The sequence below is a fragment of the Girardinichthys multiradiatus genome, chromosome 12 (genome assembly GCF_021462225.1).
Source record: "Girardinichthys multiradiatus isolate DD_20200921_A chromosome 12, DD_fGirMul_XY1, whole genome shotgun sequence".
Taxonomy (NCBI): Eukaryota; Metazoa; Chordata; class Actinopteri; order Cyprinodontiformes; family Goodeidae; genus Girardinichthys; species Girardinichthys multiradiatus.
Window position 1 is genome coordinate 22,493,919 of NC_061805.1, and position 18,697 is coordinate 22,512,615.

General features: G+C 41.2%; 1 protein-coding gene across 2 annotated transcripts; it reads right to left on the minus strand.

The window, feature by feature from the left end:
* Window positions 1-799: 799 nt before the first annotated feature.
* Window positions 800-18,200, minus strand: LOC124877869 (LHFPL tetraspan subfamily member 2a protein-like). 2 transcript variants are annotated; one of them, XM_047381467.1, is made up of 3 exons: window positions 18,072-18,200; window positions 3,052-3,725; window positions 800-2,204 (listed from the first exon to the last, which is right to left on the minus strand). In XM_047381467.1, the coding sequence occupies exons 2-3, from the start codon at window positions 3,455-3,457 to the stop codon at window positions 1,987-1,989; spliced, it is 624 nt and encodes a 207-aa protein (XP_047237423.1). In that variant the 5' UTR covers window positions 3,458-3,725; window positions 18,072-18,200; the 3' UTR covers window positions 800-1,986. The 2 variants fall into 2 exon arrangements, with proteins under 2 accessions (XP_047237423.1, XP_047237422.1); XM_047381466.1 differs by having other exon boundaries at window positions 800-2,243.
* Window positions 18,201-18,697: the final 497 nt, after the last annotated feature.

Here is an 18,697-nt window from a genome sequence, read left to right on the forward strand (position 1 = left end):
ACACTGAATGGCTTTGCTGGACTTCGCAAACCATTAGTGACCAATTTCTCCAAAACTGTTAGTGTTTTTAAGTCCGTCCTCATTGTTGCCCTGTTTTTTAATATGAAAGCTGAGAAGCTTGAGAAGTTCCTCCTATAGTCTGATTTAGTTTTGCTTTAAAATAAAGCTGGAAAATAATTCTTGATTAATTAAAAATCTGAATATAGATGCCAAACTTTCAATGTAAACCTGACTTTCATTCAGTGGAAGGATAAATGAAATGATTGAATGTGAAATCATAAGGTGAAACATTTGCAAGCAACTTCAAGTTTCTGTTTACAATGTCTGTATTTCCAGATTTTATTTCATTTAAAAGCGCCATTTTCCTTACTTTTGTTTTTAGGACATCAATTTTACCAAACCATTGCTCAATAAAAGCTTACAAAAACTAAGGGCTTAGTTTCAGGCTTTGTAAGGTACGCAATTTCAATCCGAAATGAAAGAGCAAATCACAGTTTGCATATCGTACATTTAACATGCTGCTGTTTCAGTCAGGAGGTTACTTTTAATGAAGCACAATCCAAGCAAGAAAACCAAATATACCTGATATAGTAAAAATCTATTTTGAAAATTGACTTTATAATAATAATCCAATTTATCATCTTTGGAGTGTGCTAATAAAACCAGTTTTGTTTTGTACAGATTTGGTCTTGCATCCAAATGACATTAAAAATGTGCAGGAACCTTGTAGTCCTGCAGTAACTATCTTCTGCCACTGAGTGCCAGCGTTCTCTCAGAAACTTCTTAGTACAAGGAAAGCTGTAGGTTACACATTCTTTTTTTAATTTTGTGAAAGAAAATGTAGGCACAAATTATCATATGTTGCATCACACATGCTGCTATTCTTTTGTTATTGTGAGATACTGTAACAAACGCTATTTATCCTCTTTGAAGCAAATTAATTTCACTTCACACAGGTTCATTCAGCCCAATAAGTCAGCGAATAGTTTATCGAGTTATTGCACATTACACACTCATTATCAAATAATAAAAGCACAGCAAAGGTGAATTATTACGTTTATGGTACAATTTGGAGCATGGATTAAAAAAAAAAAACAGATCTAAAACACAAACCAAGTATGCAACTTTACAAAATTAGTTAAAAACCAAGTGCAAAATGCAAGAAAAGGTACTATTTACAGGTACCAAGACATGAAAAGGGACAACCACCTTAAGGAAAGAACACTGAAAAGTGACCAAAATTATGAATTTATGCATCAAAAGCTAAATCAACGAAAGCAAAAATGCCATTATGGAAGCCGAAACAGTCAAACATTTGGCAAGTGAAACTTATTCTGCAGACCCTGCCAGTTGTGCAACGCATCCACAAATGTCCCATTAAAAAGGACAACTCCTGTGCAGCAAATCTAGAGCAAACAAACATGTAAAAAACTAAACACTGAGAAAATATGTCAGCAGTTAAATGCTGCTTTTGCTGCTCATCTAGAACAGCGCTCTCTGGCAGAAGAGATACTGGATTTCAGTGGAACATCCCTGGTTAAAAAATAAAATTAGGTGAAATAAATGTTTTTTAATAGCAAAAAAATTATAATCTGCTTTTGGTTTGCTGGTTAACAATGTGAACATTCGTAATGCTTATTTAAACGAGTAACATATCCACAACCAATTTCTTTAATCTTCTATTTTTCCATTACAGTGATTTCCTCTATTTGTGTAAAAATAAGAAAGTGTCTTTGTAGAAACAAGTAATGTTTATCTGTTATGTCCTCTAGGAATACTTAAAAACAAAATTTACCTAAAAATATAGAAAAATAAAACATTTTCCCACTTAGTATCACAGGCTTTTACCACTCTTATCCAGACCATCCAGAAAGGGAAACCCCTCACGGAAGTCTTTGTCTTCCTTCCGTTCAAATGTACAAGTGTGCACACCCTGAAAAGTCCACCAGAGGGGATTTCCTTCTCTTCCTGGAGCTTCCTTGAGGCTCAGAACAGACAAATAAGGCTTTTCCCCTCCTCGATCTCCTCCTGAACCTTATCACTGGAAGTGGCGATCTCGGCCTGTGCAGACAAGACAGAGCACAGGAAAGTTCCAAGCATTCCTCCTATAGCTGCGTAGAATGCCCAGCCGAGTGAGCACAGAGCGGGCTTGAAGGGCGAGGCCTCCATGCCACAGAACAAGATCACCTTCTCTGAACCCCAGCCTGCAGGGTACAGCATCAGGCCCACCATTAGCAATAGGGCTGAGGGGAAAGAGGGGAGCAGACAGTGAGATGATTCTTTCATCACATAAATGTCTTGGTTAAAAATGTGCGGATGGCAACATGTTGTCTCCACTCTTTCTAAGATAACATCTACTCCATGATAGATAGATAGATAGATAGATAGATAGATAGATAGATAGATAGATAGATAGATAGATAGATAGATAGATAGATAGATAGATAGATAGATAGATAGATAGATACAAACAGATAAAAATTAAGTATATATTGGCCAAAAATACTAAAAGAAAAAAACATAATCGTGCTGTACTTCAACAGATGTTTGAGCTTACATAAATAACCCAGTTCGGTCCCTTTTAAACATTTCCAGAATCCAAATGACTGCTTACATTATGTTTTTGCCATGATTGTTACAGAAGACTGAAAGCAATCGTCCTTTTAATGAGATGCCAGAGAATATACACTAAAAATGACCAGAGCTTTCTCTGGGTGTGTGAAGTATACCAGTTACCACAGTAGTCTCCCATCCCCACCTCTTGCAGAGCACTGCCTAAGAGCTGGCTGAAAGAAGTTTACTACATTTTCCCCTTGCCTGCATGAAAGACGCATGTGGCAGTCTGAAAATATTTCCAGTAGCGACAAAGACCTAACGCCTTTGTTTTCATTTTAGAATTTTGTATTATTAGAGCAAATCTGTAGTATTTTAAATACATTTTCCAATTAACTTTTACGTCATGCTAAATGCCTCTTAGGGCACGGTTTGTGTGGAATATTTTGACACAAGGAAAAATTTCTTCCAATTACAAAGAAGCAACACATTATTTACCTCCAATTGCCTGGAGTAGTCCACAGATGTTGAATATGCTCTTCTTCTTGATGCTTTGAAAACACAGAGTGAAGATGGAGATGCAGGCAACACACCCAAGTACCAGCGTTCCAGCTGCCAGAAACAACATGGCGGCCTGCCAGAATTTACTGGCCACTTCCCCAAATGTCCCTGCATAAGGCCCGCAGCTGACCCCCACTCCATGGGCTCCTATATGAAGGCAGCGGCTGTAGAGGCCGAGGGTTGGCCGGTATTCCCTGATACCCACATCCTCATTGCTGGGCTCAGGCCGAGGCAACCCCAGAAGCCAATCAGGGCTCATGAAGGCCACGAGTTCCACAAAAGCCACTACGATGCTAAGCAGGGTCCAAAGCATGGAGCGGCATGTTACAATAACGTGGCACATATTTTCAGCTCTGAGAAGCACCAGTTCAAAAAAAGGACTTTAAACTTCCAAAGAATTGCTTTCCCTCTGAACAGAAAAGTCTCAGAGGTTCCTCGTTTAAATCCAGATGGACTGCAGATCTTATCCTCTCAGAGCCAACGTTGGTCCCGCCTGTCAGTACTACTTCTCCTTTCTGTGTTTCCCTCCTCCTCTCAGAAGCGAGGCAATCCACTGGTCATCCCAAAAAGCTACTGAGCTCTGACACAGATTTCTTTAGTCATGGTAAACCCTGAAAAATAAAGAAGCAGAGTTACAAATAAAGTTAAAAAAATATTTTCCCTTCCACTATGAATCATCAAGAGTTTATTCATTGGTCCCCAGGATGTCCATTTCAGATTCCCCATCAGCCAGCTGTGAGCGTAGCTCCCAGATGGCTCTCAGAACAGTCATGATGTTTCACACACACATTACTTCTGGAGATGACACAATTTATACTATCATAATTTATCTTCAAACTTCTGTGTGCTGGATTTGAACTAGGAAACAACAGGAGCCTTGTGTGAGCAGCTGTCTGCACAGATCAGTGCAGAGCTTTGTTACTGAATGCCACATCTGACAGCAATAGAAAAACAAGCCCGATCCATACTGCACCGGCAAATACAGCTTAAATAGAGTGTTTCAGTTATACTCTGAATAAAGGCTGTACATGTACAGTTTTATTTATCAGAGCCTTCCTCTGTAAAAAGAGCTTGTGTTTATTCCCATATGAGTCAACTGATCCCACGGAAAGCACTTGGGATACTGCTGCTGTGTTATGATTTACTGTAGAATCCGTGACCGCACTGACCTCATCATAGTCATCGTCTCGCTGGCTGTAAAAGATTTCTCTGATGTCACCAATCCATTGTGATGACATAAACATAAAATATTTAGTATCTGGCTTACAAACTGTCTGGTTATCTTAACTTTGGATGAATTCCCTGGTCAGGAGTCAGGAGACGCCTCACTAAATATCAGTTTCCTAAACTGATATTTTAGAATGTAGACAAAGACCTGGGCTTTTGGATTAATGTTTCAGCCAAATAAGTCTAAAATTGAATCATTTGGACACCAGAACAGAGAACATGTTTGGCCTAAACCTAATATAGCATTCAAGGAAAGGAACCCCAAAGGTGTTCTGCTTTCTGTAACAGGACCTAGCTCACCATCATAGAATCCATCATGAATTCCACCGTGTATTAAAAGTTGTTTTGGGAAAATGTAACGAACAATTAAAGCTGAAGCAGGTTTGGACCCTGCAACATGACAATGACCCAAAACATACCAGTAAATCCACCAAGGACTGGCTGAGTAATAAGAAATGGAAAGTCTCTGTCTGAGTCCAAGACTAGATCTTGGTCATAGAGATATTATGATGTAACCTCTAAAAAACAAATAGAGGAAATCTTATCAATAATATCATTCTACTTTCTTACTTACCGTGTCATGTTACTTTGGTAAAAGATTCAACACAAAAACATTTATCAAATCACTCCGACTGCCTTGCCTGCCTTGCAGTTTAAGACACAAGCGCAAGGAATGAGCAGCAGCAGCATCTTATATCGTCAGATAAGGTCTGAGTCACTTCTAAGGAATCCACCTCAGAAGTTTCACAGGCCACAAAATGTTTGTGTTATGTCTTGTATGTTAAAAGAGAGGCTTGACGATTCATTAAAACACAGACTTGACTTAAAAACAACAGAATTAGGTCACAATAGCAAATTTAGAATATGACAGCATTAGATCCAGGTGTAGGATCTCAGATGAGGTTGAGATTCGTTTCCTTGAGATACAGCTTTATCTACAGTTCATGGCTGTCTATTAACTTTGTCTCGGGTGATTTCCAAGATGTATTTATGCAACGCTCTGCTTTGATTCGAATTTGACTGTGATTATTATCTCTCACCATTCCAAATTAATCTTTTCTCATCCTATATGTTTGCTTATACTGCTCTATATTTACTCTCACTCACTTAAAACTGTGCACATATATTTATATTATATTGTAGATATGTTTATACTGTTTAATTTGTACTGTATTGCACCGACTACGCCAAAACAAATTCCTTGTATGTCCAAAAACGTACTTGGCAATAAAGCTTTTCTGATTCTGATTCTGATTCTTAAACTGAATATCAGGGACTTTGTAATTAGAGATTACAAGAAACCTCAGCCAAAATACACTGTCTAGTGTCCACATATAATTACCTAGCCAGCTTGGCAATAAACAGCGGGAGTAAATTTAAGATAAGACCAAGCCGAGTTCAGTTATAGCTGCAGGATATGTAAGATGCAGCTATTGGATTGTTTATTGTTTGTCATGAAGGAAACAGGAATAAACAGAAAGCAAACAGGAAGCATCAGTGTCTCCCCCGTTGTGGATGATCTGGCAGTTACCGTCCTTCTAATCCTCAAGTGAACTCTCCACAATGTATACAAGCACATCCAACAAGGCAGGTTTGCAGTTAATGTACTCAAAGAGAACTGAGTCTATAATAAAAAATGCTAGAGTGGCAGTATAATCAGGTGTCTGACATCTGTTTATGTGGTCCAAGATGATTTGCGGAGTGCTCCATGCTATTACAACCCTTGAGTAAATTTCAGGCCTCTCAGCACACTGTGGCTGTTCTTATTCTTATCAGTTTCCCCTTAACAATAGCTTCACACAACAGCAAAAACACAGTCCATCCCAACCACTCAGACAGCTCTAGTAATGAACAATTGGAAAACACACGGATGTAGTTTTTTCATAAACCTGAATTCTAATGGGATTGTGAATTTACCTTGTGCAGTTCAAGTCTACAATTTGCTGCTGATTATAGTTTATCCAACCAGAACACAGTGCAGTCTTTTAAGACTACAGTGCCTGCAAATTAGAAGCTCTTCCACTTAAAACTACATAGATGGAGCCATAAAATACATTTTTGGAAAGCAATTAGCAGGTTGTGTTTGTGTAGACCTCAACTATTACAGGAAATCATGTCATTCTTACCCGATTGTGGCTCTCTCTTTTTTTTAAAGAACATGTTCAAAAGTCTATGAAAACTTTAAACCATTAGTAGGGTTTTAAAGGGGTAGTATGAAGTAATTAGTGCAAGAGCTTCTCCTGTGTTTTTGTTACTAGTATTGAGAGCAAAACAAGGTGGATTTATCTGCTGTATATGTATCTGCTTTTTATTTGGATCCTAATGGTAAGAAATAAAGGTGCACAATGTGAAATAGCAAGCCCAGTCATGTATATTAAGTATGTGCCCCTTTTACACTGGCCACTTTATTAGATACACCTTGCTAGCACCAGATTGTACCCCTTTGACCTTCAGAATTGACTTACTTCATTGTAGCATAGATTCAGCAAGGTGTTTAAAACATTTCCCTGAGATTTTTGTCCAGATTGACATGACAAACGGCGGTTTCTGCTGATTTGTCGGCTGCACATTCATGAAGTGAATCTCCCATTCCAACACATCTCAAAGGGGGTTTTATTAGATTGAGATCTGCAAGGGTTTGCTGGGGGACCTGGGCAGCCCGGGGGCCTGTGTCCCTGGGCTTGGTTTGTGAGGCGGGGAATAGTGGTATGGTTGGGTCAGGGTGGTTAGTGCCCCACGTCTCACCCATTGCCTCTTTGGTCTGGGGGCATCTGCTCCTGTGTTTTACTGATGACCTACCTCTGTGCGGGGACTGCCCTGGGGTGAGGCCCTGTATATGTCGCCTGGGGCTGCTGCAGCAGTCAAAAGCTGAGTCCACCTGTCATATGCTGCTCTTGGGTGCTGTGTGTTGCAGGCCTTATACCATTCTTGTCACTCTAACAAATGTGTAACTCCAGGTGACAAACTCTGTCATATACACCTGTTCAACACAACCACACTTATTTCTACAGATGCGCTCAACTACTCACCCACCCACACACAGATACACACACACACACACCTACAAGATGCCTTCTTTGATGCTGGATGCCGTCTTGATTAAATAAGATTTTGTCTTGAGATACACGTTTGTAGAGCAAAAACTGCCCTGGCACATGTAAGCAACCAGCTCTTCTATATGGTATGGCTGAAATGACAGGATATGTGAAAAACAAAAGATCGAGATCTTGTGCTTTGGCCAATTTTTCTTACCTTTCTCTGAAACCCCAAGAGATGATTGTGTGTTAACATAATATTTACATCGTGCTACTGCTCAAGAACAGATTGAACTATTTTTACTTCAGTGTGGCCATATTGTTAATTTCTTTTTCCATACTTAATGATCACTTGACCATTATGTGTACTGGGCTTCCTGACAGCGCATTTCGCAATGGCCAAACCTACGGCAGATCTCGTGCAGTGCTGGAATATTTCTGAGAAAATTGAGTTGTTTAAGAGCTGTTTTAACACCTGTTTAAAACCATGAACACTTCCACAGCCATCTTTTTCCTTTTTTTCCTTCCGTTTCTTCCTTTTAGATGTCCATTTATTATCTGACTGATTCAGGTTCAGGAGTGCAGTACAGATGCCCGAGCCACCTAAACTGGCTCCTCTTGATGTGGAGGAGCAGCAGCTCTTCTCTGAGCTCCTCCCGCATGGCTGAGCTCCTCACCCTATCTCTAAGGGAGTGTCCGGCCACCCTGCGGAGGAAGGTCATTTTAGCTGCTTGTATCCAGGATCTCGTTCTTTCAGTCAAGACCCAAAGCTCATGCCCATAGGTGAGAGTAGGAGCACCCTTGAGTACCCTGCAGAGGGTGTAGAGCTGGTCTAGTGTTCCACGGCTGGGACGAAGACCACACTGCTCCTCATGAAGCCGAGGCTTGACTATCGGACGGACTCTCCTCTCCAGTACCTTGGCATAGGCCTTACCAGGGAGGCTGAGGAGTGTGACCCCCCTATAGTTGAAACACACTCTCCTGTTACCCGTCTTGTGAAGTGGGACCACCACCCTGGTCTGCCATTCCAGAGGCACTGTCTGCGACTGCCATGCAATGTTGAAGAGGCGTGTCAGCTACGACAGCCCCACAACATCCAGAGACTTGGGGTACTCAGGACGGATCTCTTCCATACCCCAAAGCCTTGACACTGTGGAGCTTTTTAACCGCCTCGGTGACTTCAGCCTGGGTGATGAAAGAGTCTAACCCCGAGTCCCCAGTGTCTGCTTCCACCAAGGAAGGTGTGCTGGCAGGATTGAGGAGATCCTTAAAGTACTCCTTCCACCGCCTGATAATGTCCCCAGTCGAGGTTAGCAGCTCCCCACCCCCACTGTAAACAGTGTTGGCGAAGCACTGCTTTCCCCTCCTGAGGCAACGGCCGGTAATCCTTCTCCATGGCCTCACCAAACTCGTCCCAGGCCCGAGTTTTTGCCTCTGCCACAGCCCGGGCCGTGGCACGCTTGGCCTCACGGTACCTGTCAGTCGCCACAGGAGTCCCACTAGCCAAGTCCCACAAGCCAACTACAGCCTATAGGACTCCTTCTAGGACTCCTATCTCCAGTGTTGTATAAGCAAATGTGCTGCAGTTTGTTTCAGTGTACAGAAAAGGTCACTACATCTTAAAAATGATAACTTTCGGCTTATTTGCCGGTTGTCGAACAAACTTCTGGCAAAGTGCTTGAGCAGAACTTCCCTGGTAAGTGCTAGTTTTTCTTTGTGTTCTCTGGAGCGCAGAAGAAGGAGGATTTTACACCTCACGACACATCAATAACTCAGAATTAAGATTTTTTCCAAACTCAGAGATGATTGTTTTCCTGTTCCTATCAAGAGATTTGTATCCTCAAACTATCTGATTGTTTTTACTCAGACTCTCAGTGTGGATATGTAGTTAACACAAACAGTGACAGATCCTTGTGTCATGCACGTATTGCATGGACCCTCAGTGGTGCTGTGTTTGGCTGATGTTACAGTAGATATGCATCAAGATGAAAGCCAGTCAGCTGTGAAGTGGTTTACATCTGCCACTCTGACAGACACCAAGTTGCAGAATAAGACACAGAATAATATGGAAGCACCGCAGGACTGAAGCCAACTTACACACAGTTTTCTAATCTTTCTTTTCAGCAAACAGAAATTAACAATACAGACATAGCTCTATGGACCAACAGCCAATCATGTGGCAAAAAAGTCAGTCAGTCATTTTCTACTGCTTATTCAATAGTGTGTTGTGGGGAAGCTGGTGCCTATCTCCAGCAGTCTATGGGCGAGAGGCAGGGTACACCCTGGACAGGTCGCCAGTCCATCGCAGGGCAACACACATACAACCATACACAAACTCATTCATACACCTAAGGGCAATTTAGAGTGACCAATTAACCTAACAGGCATGTCTTTGAGAGGAAGCCGAAGTACCCGGTGAGAACCCACGCATGCACGGGGAGAACATGCAAACTCCATGCAGAAAGACCCCCAGCTGGGAATTGAACCCAGGACCTTCTTGCTGCAGGGCAACAGTGCTACCAACTGCGCCACCGTGCAGCCGTGACAAAAAAGTGTGCTGTAAAAATTATTTTAACTAAACTGAAATATTAGTTTGAACAAAAGCCTTAGACAAAACAGTGAATTTCAGAATCAGAATCAGCTTTATTGCCAAGTTTGTACATACAAACAAGGAATTTGACTCCGGTACACTTTGCTCTTTTGTTCTGTTTTTGCATTACAGAATATACAAATTTACAATTTACAATGTACAATATACACATATCTAATAAAAGGTGCATTTGCAACATCTGTATGCTGTTGTTTTGTACTCTATTAAATGTTCAACAGAGAAACAGCCTAGGGGAAAAAGCTGTCTCTGTGGCGGCTGGTTTTAGTGAACAGTGCTCTTTAGCAGCGACCTGAAAGTAAAGCTCTGAACAGTTTATGTGCAGGGTGTGTGGGGTCGGCAGAGATTTTAGCAGCTCTTTTTCTGACCCTAGACCTGTATAAGTCCTGGATGGAGGGACGGTCAGCCCTGATTATTCTCTCTGCAGTCCTGATTATTCGTTGCGCTCTGGACCTGCCCTGTTTTGTGGATGAGCCAAACCACACTGAGATGGATGAAGACAGGACAGATTGAATGATGGCAGTGTAGAAGATGACCAGCAGCTCCTGTGGAAGGTTGAACTTCTTGAGTTGCCTCAGGAAGAATAGTCTCTGCTGGGCCTTCTTTTGAACAGTGTCTATGTGTGAAGACCATCTCAGGTCCTCAGAGATGATGGTTCCTAAGAACCTGAAGTGGTCCACGGCCGATACAGTGTTGTTGAGGATGGTGAGGGGGGTGTATGGGGGTGGTGTTCTCCGAAGGTCCACCACCATTTCCACAGTCTTGAGTGGGTTCAGTTCAAGGTAGTTCTGACCGCACCAGTGTACCAGCCGATCCAGGATGAAGTGTAGACCTAAGTTAACAGCATCATCTGCCGACCTGTTTGCTCGGTAAGCAAACTGCAGGGGGTCCAGCAGGGGGCCTGTGATGTCTTTCAGTTGCTTCAACACCAGCCGCTCAAAGGACTTTATGACCACAGACGTCAGGGCTACAGGCCTGTAGTCATTTAATCCTACGATGGTGGGTTTCTTGGGCACCGGGATGATGGTGGATCGTTTGAGGCAGGAGGGGACCTCACATTTCTCCAGTGACTTGTTGAAGATCCTTGTGAAGATCGGAGCGAGTTGATGTGCGCAGGCTTTCAGGCATGATGGGGAGACGTTATCAGGTGCTCCAGCTTTCTTTGTTTTCATGCGCTGAAAGAGCCTGTTTACATCTTCCTCGGAGATCTTTAGTGCAGGCAGAGGATCTGAAGGTAGGGGGTTGGTTGCTTTATTGGAGGAATTTGTTCCTGAATGGGATGTGGAGGAGATGATTTGAGGTGTAAATGGCTTCTTGTCATGTCTGCAATAGAAGCCATTCAGACGGTTGGCCAGGAGACGACTTTGTTCAGGATGGGTGGAGGGGCTCTTGTAGGCAATCAGGTTTCTCAGACCGGTCCATACAGCTGAAATGTCACCAGTAGAAAGGCTGTTCTTAAGCTTCTCACTGTAGCTTCTCTTAGCTGCTTTGATCTCTTTTGTTAGTCTGTTCCTGGCCTGCTTGTACCGCGCCCAATCTCCACTGCTGTGAGCTTCTTCCTTTTCCCTGCGCAGATTCCTGAGGTGTGGAGTAAACCATGGCTTGTTGTTCCCAAAGGTGCAGAAGGTCTTGGTCTGCACACACATGTCCTCACAGAAACTGATGTATGATGTCACCACATCAGTTAGTTGGTTTAAGTCAGTGGCTGAGGTTTCAAAAACAGTCCAGTCTGTGCATTCAAAGCAGGCCTGTAGCATCTGCTTTGATTCCTCAGTCCACTTCTTAACAGTGTGAATCGTGGGTTTGGAAGCTCTTAGTCTCTGTCTGTAGGTTGGGATGAGGTGGATTAGGTAATGATCCGAAAAACCCAGAGCAGCCCTGGTAACAGCATGATATGAGTCCTTTAAAGCTGTGTAACAATGGTCCAGTGTGTTTTTGTCTCTGGTGGGACACTTAATATGCTGTCTGAATTTGGGGAGTTCATTGGAGAGGTTTGCTCTGTTAAAATCTCCCAGTATTATGATGAAAGAGTCAGTGTATATTTTCTCCATGTCTGTAATCAGCTCAACGAGATGTTTTTCAGCAGCAGAAGTGCAGCCATGCGGTGGAAAATATGAGCCAATTATTATAAACGAGGAAAACTCTCTCGGTGAATAAAACGGCTTGCAGTTTATGGAAAATGACTCCAGGTCCGGGCTACATGTTTTTCCCAGCACTTTTATGTCTCTGCACCAACCTTCGTTTATATAAAAGCAGATTCTGCCTCCTCGCTTCTTCCCCGATAGCTCCGCGCTGCGATCCGCTCTGAACAGCTGGAAGCCCGGCAACAGCAGTGCGCGGTCCGGGATGTTTTCACTCAGCCATGTCTCAGTGAAGCAGAGAACCGCTGATCCGCGGAGGTCCGTGTTTTTACCGGTGAGGAGAAGCAGCTCGTCCATCTTGTTGTTTAGAGAGCGGACATTTGCCAGGTGGATTGAAGGCAGTGGTGTGCAAAGTCCTCTTTTGCGGAGCTTTACCAGCACGCCAGCACGCTTTCCCCTTCGACGTTTTCGGCGCAGAATCCTGTATAGAGCCGCAGCCCCGGTCGCCAGGAGCTCAGTGAACCTCGGATCGATGAAAGATGGTGAAAAAATCCCAAGAGAGGACTCTCTGATGTTGAGAAGTTCCTCTCTACTGAATGAGACCACAGGATTGTGGCCCGTCACCACAGAACTGTGGCTCGAAAAACATAAAAACACATATTTGGGTCAGTCAGTTGGTTGGGGAAGCAGCTGAAGAGTAAATCAGGAGTAATTGGTCTAAGATATCGGGAACTACTATTAGCGTACCAAGCTGGCCGCTCATTGTAGAGTTGAAAGTGAATGAGAACTTAAAGGTGGATGGCTGAGGGGTCTAAAGCACCACTAAGCCAGACTATTCGATGAAGGACACATTCATGAGAAGTTGAAGAGAAACAAGTCTATTCATGGACAAAGGTGTTTACCAAGTTACAGCATCTGTAACTTGTCCCCGCTTTTTAAGTTACAACCACCTGCTTCAGTCTATTTCATAGAATTTTATGTAACAGAAATAAGACAATGATTCTTGGTTTTATTTCTTTTAACAAACAAAATACAACTTCAAGTCTTTTTGGAAGTATTTTCACCAGTTTTACATATGCAGAGAGTGGGAGTTTGCCCATTGAACATCAATTTTCAAGTCTTCCCAAATTGATGAATTTAGGTATGGAGTTTGACTGGGCCATTATAAGGCACGAATAAGCTTAAGGTTTTTGTCTTGCTGAAATATGTTCTCTAACAGGCTGTCTTGTAGTATCACCATGCATTTACATAATTTATCAGCTCTGACCAGGTTCCCTGTCTCTGAGAAAGAAAAGCATCACCATAGTATTGTAATAGCCCCTTTAGCATGCAAACAGGATGCCACAGCTGTCTATGCACACTTTAGAACCTTTGTTAAAGGAAACAGGCCATGATGCTGCCACCACTGTGTTTCTCCAGGGGGAGGGTGTTTTCAGTGTATTGTAAAGAATATGTAAAGTGTTAGTTCTCTGCTATATTTGCATGTAGGGCAAAAAGTTACATTCTGGTCTCATCTGACCAAAGCACCATCTCCCACGTGTTTTGTCTATATGCTGCATGGCTTGTGGCAAAACTGCTAGTGCAACGTCTTGCTATTTTATTATAGCTATTTTTTGCAACTCTTCCATAAAGGCCAAATTTATAAATGCTTAAGCAAAAGTTGTCCTACTGACAGATTCTCTCACCTGGGGTATGGGTCTCTGCAGCTTCTCCAGTCTTTCCACGGCCCCTTGCTTCTCTGATTAATGCTCTCCTTGCCTGGCCAGACAACCCAATGTCTTAGTAGGTTTGCTGCTGTGTCATACTTGTGTCATATTTTTCTGCTGATGTATTGAACAGTGCTCTGAGATGGCAAAGCTTTGAATATTGCTTTATGAACTAACCATGCATCAAAATATATATACAAGAATCTAAACTTTATCCCTTTAACTGGTGTGTTCCTTGGTCCTCATGATGCTGTTCATTCTCTAATGTTCTACATATATTTTATTAGGGCAAAATGGTTCTATAAATTGTAAAGATTGCTCACCTGTTATTTGTCCCATAAAACTACAATAAAACACATTGAGGTTTGTGGTTGTAACACGACAAAATGTGGAAAAAAGTCAAGGGATAGAAATACTTATTCAAGGACCTGTAGCTTAGCCATCCGAAAGGTCTAAAGGTTTCTTTTTTAGATGATATAGCCTAAGAAGACTATTTCCTTTATTTTCCTCATCAAGCTCCAAGGCAATCTATTCCTTGTGCTGGATCTGCTCAGCTATGCTTTGGTGGAGCATCTGGATCAGCCAAAAGAAAAGCCCCTCAAACAAAAACCTACATGAAAAAGCAGTTCCTCCCTCTGCAACTCGACATATTGGGGACAGTCAGCAAATCGCAAGGTTAACAAAGAGGGTCTAACGTCTGTCGTCTTTCCAAGAACCATAAAAAAACATATGACATAACACCAGCATGACACTAGACAGGATCAGACACGACTAAACATATTTCTCCCTCTTGAAGGAATGCAAACAGCTGAACTCAATGTGAAGTTTGGAAAAATAAAAATAAAATAAAGCTCAATCAGCAACCACACAATGGGAACACTAAAACTTCCAGATAAGACAGGGTGAAGACAGGCTTAATTCCCATTACCTCATCCAGTCTCTCTACTGACAAAGCAGGACCATAGCATCAAGAAGAACAGAGAGACTCATGACCTGCAGAGTTGACCTGTAACCACTCATCATTGCTCCATTTTATTACAACACATCAGCACCCAGCCCTGTTAGGCTCCAGCAGACATCATCAGATGTCTTTCAAACCGAACAAAATCCTATCAAAATAAAGTGAGACATTGCACGGGCTAATAATTGCTATTAATTATGTTTCCCCTAGAGTGCACTTTTTTGCTTCCTTTTAAACTTGAGAACAACTGTAAAGGGAAAAAAATGCAAAAGACTTGAGTCACAGTAAAGCGAGAGAATAAACAAAAAGATTAGTTATTATCCAGTGGTTGTTCCATATGTTATGAAATAACAGTTGTTCTCTTCAAGAAGCCTCTCTTGCAAACCATAACCATGTGAGTCATCACTTTAGTTGCTTTCATAAACATGAAATGAAATAATTGCAAAAGAAGCAGATTTTTCTTATGAATGGGCTTTCACCATAAGGTGGTTCCCATAGCGTCAGCCTGCTAGTGATGAACCTATAAAATACTTTTTGACTGCTCCAGACCTTTGTCAGATTTATTTTGCAGAGTCTGATTAAACTCTGTAAAACAGTTCAGGCTGTGAAAACCAATTACATTATTCCCAGACTGCTCATGGAGAATCCCAGCAGCTCTTACATTCTTACAGACAAGGAACCATGTTGATCTAAGGATCTAATGACACAAAGAACACCAAAACATGTAAGCAAAAAGTAAACAACAGAGCTAACTTTTATGAAACACAAATTAACAAACATAAACTGTGAAAGATGCCCGGCCGTGCTAACTCATCCAATACAAGATTACATCCAAACGCAGGACTTCCCCAGAGAAAAGTGTTTGTGTACATATGCCAGAAAAGCTCTGTTCATCTGCTAAAATCCTGACCGTCTTGAGCTCTCCAAGACATGCCACTGTTCATCCAGGATAAACACCATAATTTTCCATCCCTTTAACTCCCACCATTACTTTATATTGATTCTGAAAGCATTGAATAAGATTAATTCCTTTCTGTTTAGTTTTTATAAAATGAACTATTATCCAAACACATACTTATGAGCAGACACATCACCAACTTGCTGCAGATGTTCACTTTTCTGCCATAAATCTTCAGCTAAGCTGCCAGTAGGTGCTGTTTAAACAAGTCAGCATGGCAGCATGCAGCTCACCAGGAAAAGGACAAAATGAATATTGAATCACTGTCCTGATTAATGCATTTTTGTGAACTTAATTGCCAATCCACCTTGTTGGCCTATTGTCTATGATTGTTTTTCAACCAAACCCCCAGAAAGTCATATGGAGAAGTTGTTTATGTTCAATTCTTAACAGTCACATGCCAATATTTTCCTGAGCAAGGCTTACAGAACGGTGCTTTTTACACTATGATGTAGATCTAAAAAAGTCTTGATTTTCTCTGACAATCTAAGTGGTTTTCTTTCACCCTTTTCAGGTAAAAGACAGTAAAAGTAAAAAAAAACGTATCATTAAGTCACACAAGTTAATGGTTTAGCTCATAGGGCAAAGATCCCACCTGGATGACATTACCAAAGGAGACTGTCATTTAACTCAGCAACACTTACATAAGCGTTTGTATAAAATGTGTATCGGACATTTCCTCCCTACCATTATTTAAAAACAATAATCTCAGGTGAGCTCTGTGTACCAGTTTTTGTCCCAGATGTCTAAATGCATTCATTGCTACAAACACAAGAGAAGTTGCTGTGCGTCATCTTCAACAGGTTATCTGTATCAGATTCTGCTAAACAACAAATTTCTCAGGTTAGACATACACTGAAGAGTCATATCTAACCACAATCCCAACTAATTCTTTCATATGGAAGTTATTATGACTTTGCGACTTCTTGCTGAGGTGGATCAGATGTGGGTAAACCCTCTTCCATGTTGATGCTTTCAGGCAACCCCAAAGCTGAGGCCTGCAGACATTTTGTAGATTTAGCATCATGAACGTATTTTGAGTAAACTTGCACACAGCTCCTTCCCACCTTGTATGCCCCCACTTCTCATCTAACAAAGACCTGTAGCTCTGATACACACCAGAAATATTTTGTTTTCCCAAGTTACCTTATCTTAAAAGGCGTTCTGACCACAGTAAAACAAATGACAATCAAGAAACCACAGGAGCTTGAAAAGGGCCTCCGGGGCAAAAATAGCTACATACTTGAAATACAGGTCTCTACCACACCTATTTTACACAGCATTAAAGAAAAGTCATTTCCTCTATTTCATTTTTGACATATTTGAGGTCCAGCAAAAGTATCCTACTTCTAAGTTTGTAGACCTCCTACAATTTCATAATGTTTGATGTTTGATGTTGCACCTAAACCCACCTCCAGAACAAGTAGTTTGCAGAGATGATTTTCTTTATTTTCTTGGACTGGTTTTGAGTTCCAGCAAAAACTGGTCATTTACAAGTTTCTGAGCCTCATCTATAATCACTAAGGCCTATTTGAGCATCCTCAGATATGCAGCTCCAGAACAAGTAATTAACAAAGGTTTGTCATTTTGCTGGTAAAAATGGGAATGGATCAGAGGACGTGTATTGACGTTTTTTATATTTTTACTTAATTTTAAAAAACCTTGTCTTTGCTATGCATTAGTCAGTCACAGTTCTGCGCCCATCAAAATAATTTTGTGAAAACTCGACATGTCCATGCAGTCACTGAAGTAATTTACAGCATGACTGCAACTTAAAACATAACACAGATTTTACTTAGCGCTGCTGATGTACAATAATTATTTGATCATCTCTTTCGTTAAAGGCATGGTGAAACTTTGTCTAAATTTTTTTTTAAATTTGCCCTTGATCTCAGTTTGTATAAACACTACAGAGTTTCTGACTTTGTTTAGTTTGTGAAGTACTACCACCTTCCCTTCCACCCAGCACAATGTGCATAGAGCATGATGAGATGGACCTCCTCCCAACACTTCAAGGACATGAGGTTGTGGTTGCAAAGAGAGCGGCTGCTGCGTGGACATTAGTGGAGGACAGAATAGGAAGTAAAAACAGTTTGTTTTCATGTGAACCTAATGGCACTATGATGAGATGTTCGACTGCGTCCGCATGTTGCGTCTGGACCGAGAGACAGCAGCTATGTATAAACACAGTCACCTTTCTTTAGCTTTAAACACATTTGTTTCTCCTACTAAATAGAAATGGTATCTTTGTGAATGAAGCCTGAAATGAAGCATAAAGACTTCAATAAATACAACATGCAGCAAAAACATTCATTTATGAAAGTCCTAGAACGTTTTTGTGAGAGCCAAAATGTTTCCTTGCTGCATTGATTTCTACTTACACAAATTCAGGACTCATTGCAGGCAAAAAGAAGTTCTAAGACACTGGTTCAGTTTCCTGAGAGTAGCCAAGCTTTTCCAAGTGTTCATTCAGTGCCTCTCCTTTCTTTATGACTGTTCCCTTTCCTTCTCATGTCCACAAAGACATCCCACTGCTTTCTGACGTGGTTTTGTTACTCCCCTCCCCTCCCTTCTCCTGTTACCTTCACCCATCCCCCAAAATGTTTGCTAGAGAAAATGAAATGTTTCTGTGCAGCTACAAATGCATATAGGGCTAGAAAATATATTAACAAAATTCAAAATATACAAAAAGCAGAACTGAGAGCAAATTAAAGACACTGGTGGTCGCAATTACAGTATTTCTCAATTGCCTTAATTAAAAAAGTCCCCACTTGGATGGAGTTTCTGTTTCTGTTAGGGAACACTACCACACCTGAAGCTTCTAAATATTTGTCTGCAAAAGTGAACTTGTGCAAAAATTTTATTGAAAAGTTGATTCACATTATTTTATTTATTACTAATAAAATTCTTAAACCCTCTATAACTGTTTCAGCTGGAAAGTGGTTATTTAATATAATTCATTGACAATATGTCTCATATATTCATATATGTAAAAATTGATTCCCTC

Bases quoted from the DNA above. Each gene is read 5' to 3' on its own strand.
- LOC124877869 (XM_047381466.1), bottom strand. From the start codon at position 3,457: ATGTGCCACGTTATTGTAACATGCCGCTCCATGCTTTGGACCCTGCTT. The intron at 2,244-3,051 runs GTAAATAATGTG...CTTTCCCCTCAG, and splicing joins ACTACTCCAGGCAATTGGAG to CCCTATTGCTAATGGTGGGC.